Below are 12,848 nucleotides of genomic sequence, written 5' to 3' on the forward strand. Positions count from 1 at the left end.
TCTGGACTCCCTGCTGTCTGAGTGGAGGACCTTTATCATGCATTTTTTTTTCACGTTGCATTTTAATTTCCTTTTTTTAAGGTTCCCCACCCCCAATATCTCGGAGCTTCTTGAGAGTAGAAAATGTGGGTTTTTTTTTTTTTTTTCCTTCTAACTCCAGTATCTAACTTAAGTCATTCATGCGTTGTACACATACACATGGCATTGCTTAGGGAGTAACGGGAGTATTTTGGGTCTGGAGCAGCAGAGAATTGACACGAGAGGCGTTTCTGTTTGGTGACAACAAATGGAAAGTGTAAAGTTAAGGGACGGAGGAGTCAAGATAGCCTGGAATTTCTGGCTCCTGAGACCCAGTGAAGGGGAATCCCTAATCAAATGGTGAGCTGTAGAAAGAGAACCGAGTTTTGATGGGTTGGACTAAGGAAGAGAGAATCCGTTCGCGTGAGCTGAGCTTTTCGTTACAGGCTCCTGAATTATGTTATGTTACTATGTTATGTATTGTCGCTAGAGGTGTTTTTCTGTAAGTGGGCTTTAGAATTCAAAGCACAGGCTCTGATTCCGGGGATCATGAACCAGCAACAGGAGATTGATGATGTTTCCTCACTGCTGTTGTAAAATGTAAAATTGGTGTTTATGTATTGGGAGGAGGGTGGGGAAAGGGTTTGTAGTCTTTAGGAGATAAAGTTTTGGAGAATCTGATACACGTAAGTGTGAGAACCACTCATGTGGATTCTGAGATTGTATTTGTAATTTTTTTTATTTATTTATGATAGTCACAGAGAGAGAGAGACAGAGGCAGAGACACAGGCAGAGGGAGAAGCAGGCTCCATGCACCGGGAGCCCGACGTGGGATTCGATCCGGGGTCTCCAGGATCGCGCCCTGGGCCAAAGGCAGGCGCTAAATCGCTGCGCCACCCAGGGATCCCATCTGAGATTGTATTTGAAATAGTATTGGATCCGAAAGCTACTAGAAAGTTCAGTTGAGGGGGCAGCCCTGGTGGCTCAGCGGTTTAGCACCGCCTGCAGCCCAGGGCGTGATCCTGGAGACCTGGGATCGAGTCCTGCGTCGGGCTCCCTGCCTGGAGCCTCTTCTCCCTCTGCCTGTCTCTGCCTCTCTCTCGTCTGTGTCTCTCATGAATAAATAAATAAAATCTTAAAAAAAAAAAAAAGTTCATTTGAATTAAGGAGATTTGAACACCTTTGCTTTTCCCTTTTCTTTGCTTCACATTGTTAAATTCTGTCCTGAGATGTCTTCTCAGGTTTGTTCCTTGAGCCATTTTCAGTAATAATTTTAAGATTTTTCACTCAGAAGAGTTGATTGTGTTGCCAGTCTGTATTTCTCCTATTTTTGGAAACAAAACCATTTCTATTGGAAAGCGATAACCTTTGAAAGAGGATTCTCATTGCTATTGGGATCTGAAATAAGAATTTTTTAAAAAAAGATTTCATTTATTTATTCATAAGAGACAGAGAGAGAAGCAGATTCAGCAACTGCTAGGTGGAAGAGATGCATAGGACAGGGTATGTGAGAAGGAGTGCAGAGCTTCCATGCCCTCTCCAGAGGTGGCACTTTCTCCACATATCCATGTCTTCACCAACTTGGAAGCCATCCCGACCAAGTCCTTTTGGGTTTTTGAGGTGGCTTTGTTACTTAGGTATGACTGATGAAATCTTTAGCCATTGGTGTTGGAACTATATCCAGCCCTGGCCTGAGGTGGAGATGGGTGTATGACTGAAAGTCCAACACTAATGATTTGGTTGGTTCTCTAGACAACCAGCCCTTGGGTACTTTCCAGAATTCACTTGTGGGGCACCTGGCTGGCATAAGTTGGTAGAGCATGCAACTCTTGATCTTGGGATGGTGGGCCACGTTGGGCCTAGAACTTAACTTTGAAAACCTCATAAAATTCACCTCCTTAATACAACAAAAGACACTTTTATCATTCTCCTCACAGGACGTTCCAAGGGCTTTTAAGAAAAATGTACTATTAAAAATCATGGGGTGTCTGTCTGGGTGGCTCAGTCTGTTAAGTGTCCCACTCTTGGCTTTGGCTCAGGTTTATTTTCATCCTTTTTCTTTTCTTTAAGATTTTTTTTTTAAATTTTATTTTAAAAAATATTGTATTTATTCATGAGAGACACACACACAGAGATAGAGAGAGACAGGCAGAGGGAGAAGCAGGTTCCACGCAGGAAGCCCGATGTGGGATTCAATCTCCAGATTCCAGGATCACGTCCTGAGCTGAAGGCAGATTCTCAGCTGCTAAGCCACCCAGGTGTCCCTTTTTTTTTTTAAGATTTTATTTATCCATGAGAGACACACAAAGAGGTAGAGACAGAGGGAGAAGCAGGCTCCACACGGGGAGCCCTATGTGGGAGATCAAGTCCCCGGACCTGTGATCACGCCCTGAGCCAAAGGCAGACGCTCAACAGCTGAGCCACCTAGGCGTCCCCATTTTCATCCTTTTAAAAAATTAAAAAAAATTTTTTTCTTTAAGTAATCTCTATACCCAATGTGAGGCTCAAACTCATGACCCTGAGAACAAAAGTTGCATGCTCTTTCAACTGTGCAAGCCAGAAGCCCTGACACTTTCATTATTTCAAAAAGAAGCACCCATACCTTTTAGCTATCACCGCCCTACCCCCATCACTGTGCTTTCTCACATCCCCCCAGGCAACCACTAACTTACTGTTTTTATCTATCTACCTATTCTGATTGTTTAATATACTTATAATTAATAAGTCATCTGACTCTAAGTATTTTGTATAAAAGCTCCCTATTGTCTCTAGAATAAATATCCAGCTTTCTAAAATGGTATGTGAGGGTTTTTTTTTTTTTAATTTTAAATTTAAAAGTTTCTTAAGAGAAAGTTTATTGAGTCCTTATATCCTGTGTGGGGCTCAAACTCATGATCAGGAGTCTCATACTCTTCTAGCTGAGCCAGCCGGGTGCCCCCAAAACAAAAGCTTTTAAAAGAATTTTTTTTTTTTTTTTCTGTCAGCTTTATTTCCATTTTTTGTTTCAGATATTTTTAAATCCAGCCTAGTGATTCTCAACTGGGGTAATTTTGCCCCCAAGGGCAAATCTGGAGACATTTTTGGTTGTCACAACTGCTGGTGGGGTTGCTTCTAGCATGTACTATTTAGAGGCCAGGAGTGTTGCCAAATATGTTATAATGCATGTGTTAGCCTCACAGTGTGAATTTAAGGAATAAATTTTAAATATTTGTACACCTAATAACAGAAGATCAAAATACATGAGTCAAAAAGTGACAGAGGAGGAAAAATAGACAAATTCACAATTATAATCGGAGACTTAATATCCTGTCCTGAGTAATTGAAGAAATACAGAAAATCACTAAGCATGTGGAAGACCCACTCTCAGTAAACCTTATCTAATTGACATTTATAGAATGCTGTGCCCAGTAACTGTGGAATACATGTTCTGCTCATCTGGAACATTCACCAAGATAGAGCATACTCTGAGCCATTAAATAAGTCTTAATAAATTTAGGAGAATTAAAGTCATACGTGAGATATTCAGTGATCCCAATGGATTTTTTTTTTTTTTTTTTTTTTTTTAAGATTTTATGTACTTATTCATGAGAGACACAGAGAGAGGCAGAGACACAGACAGGGAGAAGCAGGCCCCATGCAGGAAGCCTGACGGGACCCGATCCCAGGTCTCCAGGATCATGCCCTGGGCTGAAGGCGACGCTAAACTGCTGAGCCACCCGGGCTGCCCCCCAATGGAATTAAATTAGGGAAAAAAAACCCTGAATGTTAGGAATTAAAAACAAAAAACAAAATTAAAGATGGTTGAAGGAAAATCACTGGTAGAATCAGAAAGTATTTTTTTGAAGATTTTATTTACTTGAGAGAGAGTACATGTGCATGTGCATGCATGCATGAGCTGTGGGAAGGGGCAGAAGAAGAGGGAGAAGCAGACTTCCTCTGCCAAGCAGGAAGCCAGAAGTACATGAGACTGGATCTCAGGACTCTTGAGATCATGATTTGAGCCGAAGGCAGATGCTTGCTTAACCTGCTGAGCCACCCAGGTGCCCCTGTGAAAGCATTTTGAATTGAATGATAATTTAAACAAATTGTGGAATGCAGCTAGAGGAGTAATTGGAAGGAAATTCGTAACATTTTCAAAGCATTGAATATATGTGAACAGCCAAATTTAAAAATGGATAAAAGAGGGCAGCCCGGGTGGCTCAGCGGTTTAGCACCACCATCAGCCCAAGGCCTGATCCTGGAGACCTGGGATTGAGTCCCACGTCAGGCTCCCTACATGGAGCCTGCTTCTCCCTCTCCTGTGTCTCTGCCTCTCTCTCTCTCTCTCTCATGAATAAATAAATAAAATCTTTAAGAAAATGGATAAAAGATTGAACAAACATCACAACAGTTGATAAACGTATGGCTACTAAACACTTGAAAAAATTCTCAACATCTTTGGCATCAAGGAAATGCAGATAAAAGCACCAGCTACCACTCTCACTCCACTAGAATGACTAAAATTATAACTGACAATACCATATGTTGGTGAAGTTACCTGGCGGCTAGAGGTCTCAGGCATTGCTGGTGGGTGTACACTGGTACAAATACTTGTTTTAAAGTTTTTTTTTTTTTTTTTTTTAAAGATTTTATTTATTAAAAAAATAGATTTTATTTATTCATGAGAGACACAGGCACCAAACCACTGAGCCACCCAGGGATCCCCAACTTGTTTTATTTTATTTTTTTATTTTTATTTTTTTAAAAGATTTTATTTATTTACTCATAGACACACACACACACACACAGAGGCAGAGACACAGGCAGAGGGAGAAGCAGGCTCCATGCAGGGAACCTGACGTGGGACTTGATCCCGGGTCTCCAGGATCACACCCCAGGCTGCAGGCGGTGCTAAACTGCTGCACCACAGGGGCTGCCTCCCAACTTGTTTTAAAGTTAAATGTTGAGGGGTGCCTGGCTGGCTTAGTTGATAGATCATGTGACTTTTTTTTTTTTTTTTAAGATTTTATTTACTTGAGAGAGAGAGAGAGACAGTAAGAGGAGAGCACAGACAGGAGGGAGGGGGAGAGAGAGAAGCAGACTCCCCACTGACCAGGCAACTCCACAGGGAGCTTGATTCCAGGACTCTGAGACCTCTCATGAGTAAATAAATAAAATCTTAAAAAAAAAAAAAAGTGTCTTGAGTTCAGCTCAGATCATGATCTCAGGGTCCTGGGATCGAGCCCCATCCGGCTCTGTGCTCAACAAGAAATTTTTCTTTTTTTTAAAGATTTTATTTATTCATGAGAGACACAGAGAGAGGCAGAGGCAGAGGGAGAAGCAGGCTCCATGCAGGGAGCCGGAATCAGGACTCGATCCCGGGTCTCCAGGATCAGGCCCTGGGCCGAAGGCAGCGCTAAACTGCTGAGCCACCCGCGCTGCCCTCAACAAGAAATCTGCTTTCCGGGCAGCCCCGGTGGCGCAGCGGTTTAGCGCCGCCTGCAGCCCAGGGCATGATCCTGGAGACTCTGGATCGAGTCCCGCGTCGGGTTCTCTGCATGGAGCCTGCTTCTCCTGCCTGTGTCTCTGTCTCTCATTCTCTCTCTGTGTCTCTATGAATGAATAAATCTTAAAAAAAAAAATCTGCTTTCCCTCTACTCTCTGCTCCTCGCCCCCCCACCCCGCCTCTTCTCCAGCTTTGTGTTTGTGCACACGCTCTCTCTCAAATAAATAAAATCTTTAAAAATTTTTTTAAGTTAAATTAAAATTTACATTCAAATTAAGCATATAGGTATATGACCTAGCAATCTCACTCTTAGGTAATGTAAGATATATTACAACTGGTACAAAAAAAGAAAGCATTGAATATATGTACCTAAATGTTCATAGTAGCTTTTTTTTTTTTTTTTTTTTTTTTTTTTTTTTTAAGGGGTTTGGTTAGAGGAGGGAGAGGAGCAGAGGGAAGGAGAAACTTAGGCAGACTCCACACCCAGAAGGGAGCCAATGCCTGGCTTGATCTTAAAATTGTGAGACCATGACCTGAGCCAAAATCAAGTCAGACACTTAACCCACTAAGTCACTGAAGTAGGTGCTCCCATAGTAGCTTTTTGGATGATAGTTGGAAACAGTGAAGCAGTGAAGCTATCTATCAACATGCAAATAGATAAAAAAGTTGTGGTTTATTCAGACAGTGAAAAAGTAGTAACAAAATGGAATAAACTATTGAAGCATTTATTTACACGAATGATTGTCAAAAGCATTATACTGAACAACAGAACTTGGACAGAAAAGAGCACATACTGCATGATTAAATTCATTCATTTATTTTAGATTATTTATTTATTCATGAGAGGCACAGAGAGAGGCAGAGACATAGAGGGAGGAGAAGCAGGCTCCCTGTGGGGAGCCCGATGTGGAACTTCATCCAGAACTCTGGGATCACATCCTGAGCCAAGGCAAAGACGCTCAACCGCTGAGCCACCCAGGCATGCCCTGATTAAATTTACATAAAGTTCTAGACTAGGCATATCTAATCTGTGGTCGTAAAATCATATTATTGGTGAGAAGATTGACTGCCAAGAAGCATAAGGGAACTTTGGGTTTGATACTTTTATTGGGTGGTGATTGCATGGGTCTGTATATATGTCAAAACTTATCAAACTATAAATGGGTGCATTTTATTATATGTAGAGTATATGTCAAAAAAGATTGATGGATTGAAGTTGGTTTTTGAAAAGCTAAATGTTTGAGGGCACCTAGCTGGCTCAGTTGGTAGAGCACTACTGACTCTTTCTATTGTTTTTTTAAATTATTTTTATCTTTAAATATTTTATTTATTTGAGAGGACGAGCATAAAGGGAGAGGGAGAAGCAGACTCCCTGCTGACCAGGGAGTGTTACACGGGGCTCCATCCCAGGACCCTGAGATCATGACTGGAGCCGAAGAGACACTTAACTGACTAAGCCACCCAGGTGCCCCAGAGGATGGGACTCTAGATCTTGGGGTCAGGAGTTTAAGCCCTATGTTGGGCTTAGAGTTTACTTTTTAAAAAAGGCTATCTATTTCTTCTAACACAGTTTTCCAGGTTACTTTTTTTTTTTTTTTTTAAGATTTTGTTTATTTATTTTAGAGAGAGCACGCTCATGAATGAGCAGGAAGGAGGGGCATAGGGAGAAGAAAAACAGAGAATCTCAGCTAGACTCTGCTGAGTGTGGAGCCTGATGCAGAGCTCGATCCTGAGACCCTGAAATCATGACCTGAGCCAAAATCAGCAGTCACCCAGTCACTGAGCCACCCAGGCACTTCCATATTACCTTTTGAAGATAAAGCTCATGAAATGATACTCTCTCTGGAGGTTTTTTCCCCAACCTGCAAGTATCCATTTGTAGAACATGTCCTGGAGAGTTACGGTTTCTTTCATTCATTTTGTAGAGGAAGTTTCTTTTTCTTCACTTTGTAACTAGTTAGTGAATACTATTTATTTATTTATTTATTTATTTATTTATTTATTTATTTATTTATTTATTTATATTTTTGAGGTGGGAGGAGGGGCAGAGGAAGACAGAATCTTTTTTTTTTTTTTAAGATTTTATTTATTCATGAGAGACACAGAGAGGCAGAGACACAGGCAGAGGGAGAAGCAGACTACTTGCAGGGATCCCGATGTGGGACTGGATCCCTTGACTGAGGATCACACCCTGAGCCGAAGGCAGACACTCAACTGCTGAGCCACCCAGGCGTCCCATGACAGAGCATCTTAAGCAGGCTGTGCGCCCATTATGGAGCCAGAGGCAAGGCTCGATCACAACCCTGAAATCATAACCTGAGCCGAAATCAAGAGTTAGATGCTTAACTGACTGAGTCACCCAGGCATCCCTACTGTATACTTTTTAAGTGATATTTTTTGTGGACTTGTTTATAGGGACATTCAGCAATCGAAAATGTCATATCATGCTCCTGTGAATCATGACCAAATCTGTTAAATGTCCTTGCAGGACTAATATTGATGGAAATTGTTTCAATGTAACATCTTCCTCCAATCAGTGCTTTGTTCAGAATTAGTTTTATAAGTCAATGCTGTATATTTTGGAAGTTCTTTTAAGAGCTTAAGTGTAAGGTGACCTTTTTCTGAGAGATAATTTTGGAAAACTGTTAAATTTTTACATCTGATGTAAAAATGAAACTCCTTAGTATGAAACTCCTTGGGATAAATTCATAGCATTGGATTTGCTGGGTCAGAGGTTATGACCCTTAAACAGTTTAAACCCACAATCTCATTGTTGGCCACAAGGGTTGTATAGGCCTCCATGCACACTAGCAACATGAGACTTTTCACACACTTTTTCAGTTTTCTTTGTTAGTCTTATGGACATTCTGAATCCAGGCACTAGAATTTTGTGGTCTATTTCATCTTTCATATCAAAGTATGGCTGTCTCCTTTGGATCTGTTTTATTTCTTCGAGGCTGAAGCCTTCATAAGGCTGTCCTCATTCATTTTGAGGAATTGATTTCTAATCAATTCTCTATCCTTACCTCAAGAGAGTTGACAGTTTTGACAGTTGACAGTTGACAGTTTTACATAATAACTGCAAGGTTGGTGCCCAAACCCATGCAATTTCTGTTTTCCTTCAAGAGCAAAGGAGCTGGGGGAAACATTGGAATTTCTGGGAAGTTCTGAGACCATGAAACAGATTATTTTTCAGGGAAGCTGTGTAGCATTTTACATGGAATTCAGGTATCAGTCCTTTTGCTAAAACCCCAGTGGACTGAAACTTCTTTGTAACAGCCTTTTACATTAAATTCACTGTAATCGTCTATTACAAAAACCTTCACTGTGTTTTATAAGGTAAACTCATTTATGAAATCTGGAAATTGGATGTTTTAATTCCAAGCTAGGACTTTTTGCTCTTCTGTAGCAGTGCAAATGAGTAGCATTCACATAGACTTTGTTTTGCCTTTCTCTCAGGTGTGGACACCTCAAGATCGCCAGTGTATCCTGAATACCTTAGCACAATTACTTCTGGATAAAGACTGTACTGTGCTGGTTGGTCGCCAGCTACGCCCTCTTCTTTTGGATTTGCTGGAAAGGAATGCTGAGGCCATTAAAGCTGGAGGCCAAGTCAACCATGATTTACACGAAAGGCTCTGTGTGTCAATGAGCAAACTCATCTGTAACCATCCTGACATCCTTCCGTGAGTAACCGTTTTTTCTTCACATTTCTCCTTGAGATAGTAGAACTTGGGATGTAAAGAAGGAGTGAGTTGAGGAGAAGGGAAATATAAGAAAGAAGAAATATAGATGGTACTATTTTATAAAAATGATCACAGTGGAATCCCTTTATCTAGCTTAGTTTAGTGACCATTTACTAGGTTCTTTTAAATCTTGGCCATCAAGACAGGTCTGGCAAAATGGCCAAGATAGGTTCCCTATCTTCAAGGATTGTATCATTTGGTGAGACATCCATATAAGGTGATTTAAATGAGTTTTATTTTATTATTTTTTAAAATAATTTTATTTATTTATGTGATAGAGAGTAGGTAGAGTGCAGGCAGAGGGCGAGGGAGAAGCAGGTTCCCCACGAGCAGGAAGCCCAGTGCAGGGTCATGACCTGAGCTGAAGGCGGACAGGCTTAACTAACTGAGCCACCCGAGTGCCCTGATTTAAATGAGTTTTAGTTGAAGCTCTTACAGCATTCACTTCAGATGTATGCTATTTTTTGCTTGCTAGAGCAGCTGCAGGAGTCAGAAGAGTTCTGGTGTCCGTTCTAACTTTATAACAATCTATCCGAAGCAGTATGGTAAGAAGTGGTATTAGAACTGGATTCTAATGTGATTTTCTTTTGACCAGCTCTGTTTCCATGCTGGGCTGGTTCAGCCCTCCCTAGACAGCCTGGTGGTCCTCCACTTCTGGGAGGTCACCATATTGATGCCAAATTTATCATGGACACCAGATCAGCATAGTGCACTACAGACCAGAACTACAGTCCTGCCTCATCCTCCCAAATAGCTGGGGTCTATTGCTTCATACCACACTATCTACCTTTGCCTTTTAAATTAATAGTAAAGTATCTTTTGTGTGGAATTGTCAAAGGGGCAGTAAAGTGAGTGTTAAGAGTTTTTTTAATTGAGAAAAGAGAACTTTTTTTTTTTTTTTTTTTAAGATTTTATTTATTTATTCATGAGAGACACAGAGAGAAAGGCAGAGACACAGGCAAAGGGAGGAGAAGCAGGCTCCATGCCGGGAGCCCGACGCGGGACTCGATCCCGGGACTCCAGGATCGTGCCCTGGGCCAAAGGCAGGCGCCAAACCGCTGAGCCACCCAGGGATCCCCAATGGTGGTGTTTTAGTAATTTTTATACAGGATTATATGGCATTTAAGTATGTAGCTATATGTTATCTTTTTATTCTTTTTATTTTTTGATTTGCATTTAGTGGTGGACTGTTTCCTGTTTTTTTTTTTTTTTTTTAAGTTTCTTTGTTTATTCTTTTTCTTTCTACATTCACTGTGGGGTTTGAACTCACAACCCCGAAATCAAGAGTCATATGCTCTTCTGACTGAGCCAGTCAGGCGTTCTTTAATCTTTATATTAAAACATCTTCAGGCACTATTACTCTTATTTTAAGTCTTTAGAGAGGTTAACTAAATTGTCCTAAGTGTCAGGGCCAGAACTGGATCACAGGTCTTATTTCTAGATGGTAGGAGGACTGATGAGTTGCCCAAGTGGCTTGTCCAAGATTAGATGTTTAACTGGGTGATATTCCATGTTGCATTTTTGAACATGCATTTTGGAACCTTATGACTCTTTATCATACTACAGGAAAGAGACCTTCTCTTCTCCTTAGTCTTTGAATATTCTTTAGGGAAAAAACTAATGTTGTTATTCTCTGGCTAAAAATGCTTTACTTTATTGGTTCATCTGTCATTGTTTAGACCAGAATTTTAGAGCACTCCTTGAAAATGATGGGTCTCAAGAGTAAAGGGTGCTACTGTAGTCAAATAAGTTTGGAAGAGAGTATTGACCAAACTCCCTTTTGTGTGCTTAGATTGGATCACTGTTCTCTTCTCCCCGTTGCTGCACAGATGGAGGATCATTGCCAGTACACTCTGCTCATTTCCCCCATCTTCCTCAAAGACCTCCTGGGTCAGGTTGACCATTTGGTTACTGCTTTTCTGTTTGCATACTTTTTTTTTTTTTTTTTTTTTTAAGATTTTATTTATTTATTTATGAGACACACAGAGAGAGGGAGAGGCAGAGACACAGGGAGAGGGAGAAGCAGGCTCCATGCAGGGAGCCCGATGTGGGACTCGATCCCAGGTCTCCAGAGTCACGCCCTGGGCTGAAGGCGGCGCTAAACCACTGAGCCACCCGGGCTGCCATGCTTGCATACTTGTTACTGTCCACCTAGTCCCACATGTGCTGCCAACATTAGCTGCCTCTGAGCTAGTGGAATACCAGCCTCTTTCCCCTGAAGAATTAGTCTGACAGTATACTTGTGAAGAAAAAAATGTCTTATTTTTACAAAAGTAGTATATTTAAGTAATAATGTATTAAGTAATAATAAGAATTGCCAAAAGCAGAAGTCTTCACCCTGAAATCCTACTTTTTAGGGATAACTTATTAATAATAGTTTTGGTGTGTTTTCTCCCAAATTTCTTTTCTTTTTCTTACTCTGCCAGGTCTCTTCTGAGCCCCATTTGAATCTTCTAAGTCTCCTTTATCCAGTCGCCTTCAGAATATCACGTGTTAATTTACCAAGTCCCTATTCCTGTTTGTTGGCTTGCTTGTGGAAGTCCCAAGCTTTCCCAACCATCTCCTGAATTCTCATTATTTCCCAATTACAGTTGTATATTTGGGGATTTCTTGAGCTAGGAGTCTGGGGTATACTTCCTTGGTGCTTCAATACAAGTTGCTCTGGAAAACAGATTCAAATGGCTGTTGCCCCTGCTCTGTCGCATCCCCAGTAGGTTCCTGAGGATTCTGTTACTGACTACTAGTTCACCAAGTTATTATAAAAGGATGCAACTCAGGAACAGGCTGATGGAAGAGATTGATTGCTTCATAATACTAGATTTGGCAGTGATTTTATCTTTTTTTTGTGACACCAAAAGCACAAGCAACAAAAGCAAAAGTAGACAAATGGAACATCAAACTAAAAAGCTGCTACACAGCAAAGGAAACAAGGATGTAGAGACAGCCTACAGATTGGGAGAAAATATTTGCAAATTGCCTCTGATAGGGGATTAACATTAAGATTATGTAAAGAAATTCAATGTGAAGCTTTTTTTTTTTTTTTCCCTAAGATTTTATTTATTTGAGAGAGAGACTGTGTGAGCTCAAGAGTGCAGGGAAGGGCAGAAGGGGAGGGAGAGGAAGAAGGAAAATCTCAAGCAGACTCTGCTGAGCACTGAGCATGGAGCCTCATGCAGGGCTCAATCTCATGACTCTGAGATCATGAGTTGAGCTCGAACCAAGTATTGGACACATAGTTGGCTGAGCCACCCAGGCACCTCGTCTGAAGTTTTTGTCCCTCTCACAATCTTAGCCGCCGTCCATGTTTCGTGCAAGTCTGTTCATCTCTTCAGATGCAACCAAGGCATCTCTTTTGGACTCCCCCAGATTTAGTTGAATCTTTTTCCTTTGTGCCTCTTGTTGTTTCTGTAAATTACTATCTTCCTTGCTAGATTCAAGCTCTTCAAGGAAAGTATCTCCTTGGTTTTGTACCCCTTGTAGTTAACACAGTGTCTGGCTTCTAGTGTGAGGTCAGTAAGTGTTTGTTGAAAATGAGTGTATTTTCAGTAGAAAACACTTGGGGTAAGTACTTTTGATTTTTGTATTTTCTTAGGCATATC

General features: G+C 41.0%; 1 protein-coding gene across 6 annotated transcripts in view; it reads left to right on the forward strand.

The window, feature by feature from the left end:
• The window catches only part of LOC140596464 (midasin-like), a 167,563-nt gene that overhangs the window by 1,042 nt on the left and 153,673 nt on the right, over positions 1-12,848 (forward strand). For all 6 annotated transcript variants that reach the window (XR_011998439.1, XR_011998438.1, XR_011998440.1 and 3 more), the window contains exon 2: positions 8,963-9,189. Coding sequence is in view for 3 of the 6 variants with exons in the window: in XM_072745104.1 (XP_072601205.1) it covers positions 8,963-9,189 (227 nt within the window). In the remaining 3 variants the exon portion in view is untranslated. The remainder of the gene's footprint in view (positions 1-8,962; positions 9,190-12,848) is intronic.

Source organism: Vulpes vulpes, unplaced genomic scaffold, assembly GCF_048418805.1.
Source record: "Vulpes vulpes isolate BD-2025 unplaced genomic scaffold, VulVul3 Bu000000666, whole genome shotgun sequence".
Taxonomy (NCBI): Eukaryota; Metazoa; Chordata; class Mammalia; order Carnivora; family Canidae; genus Vulpes; species Vulpes vulpes.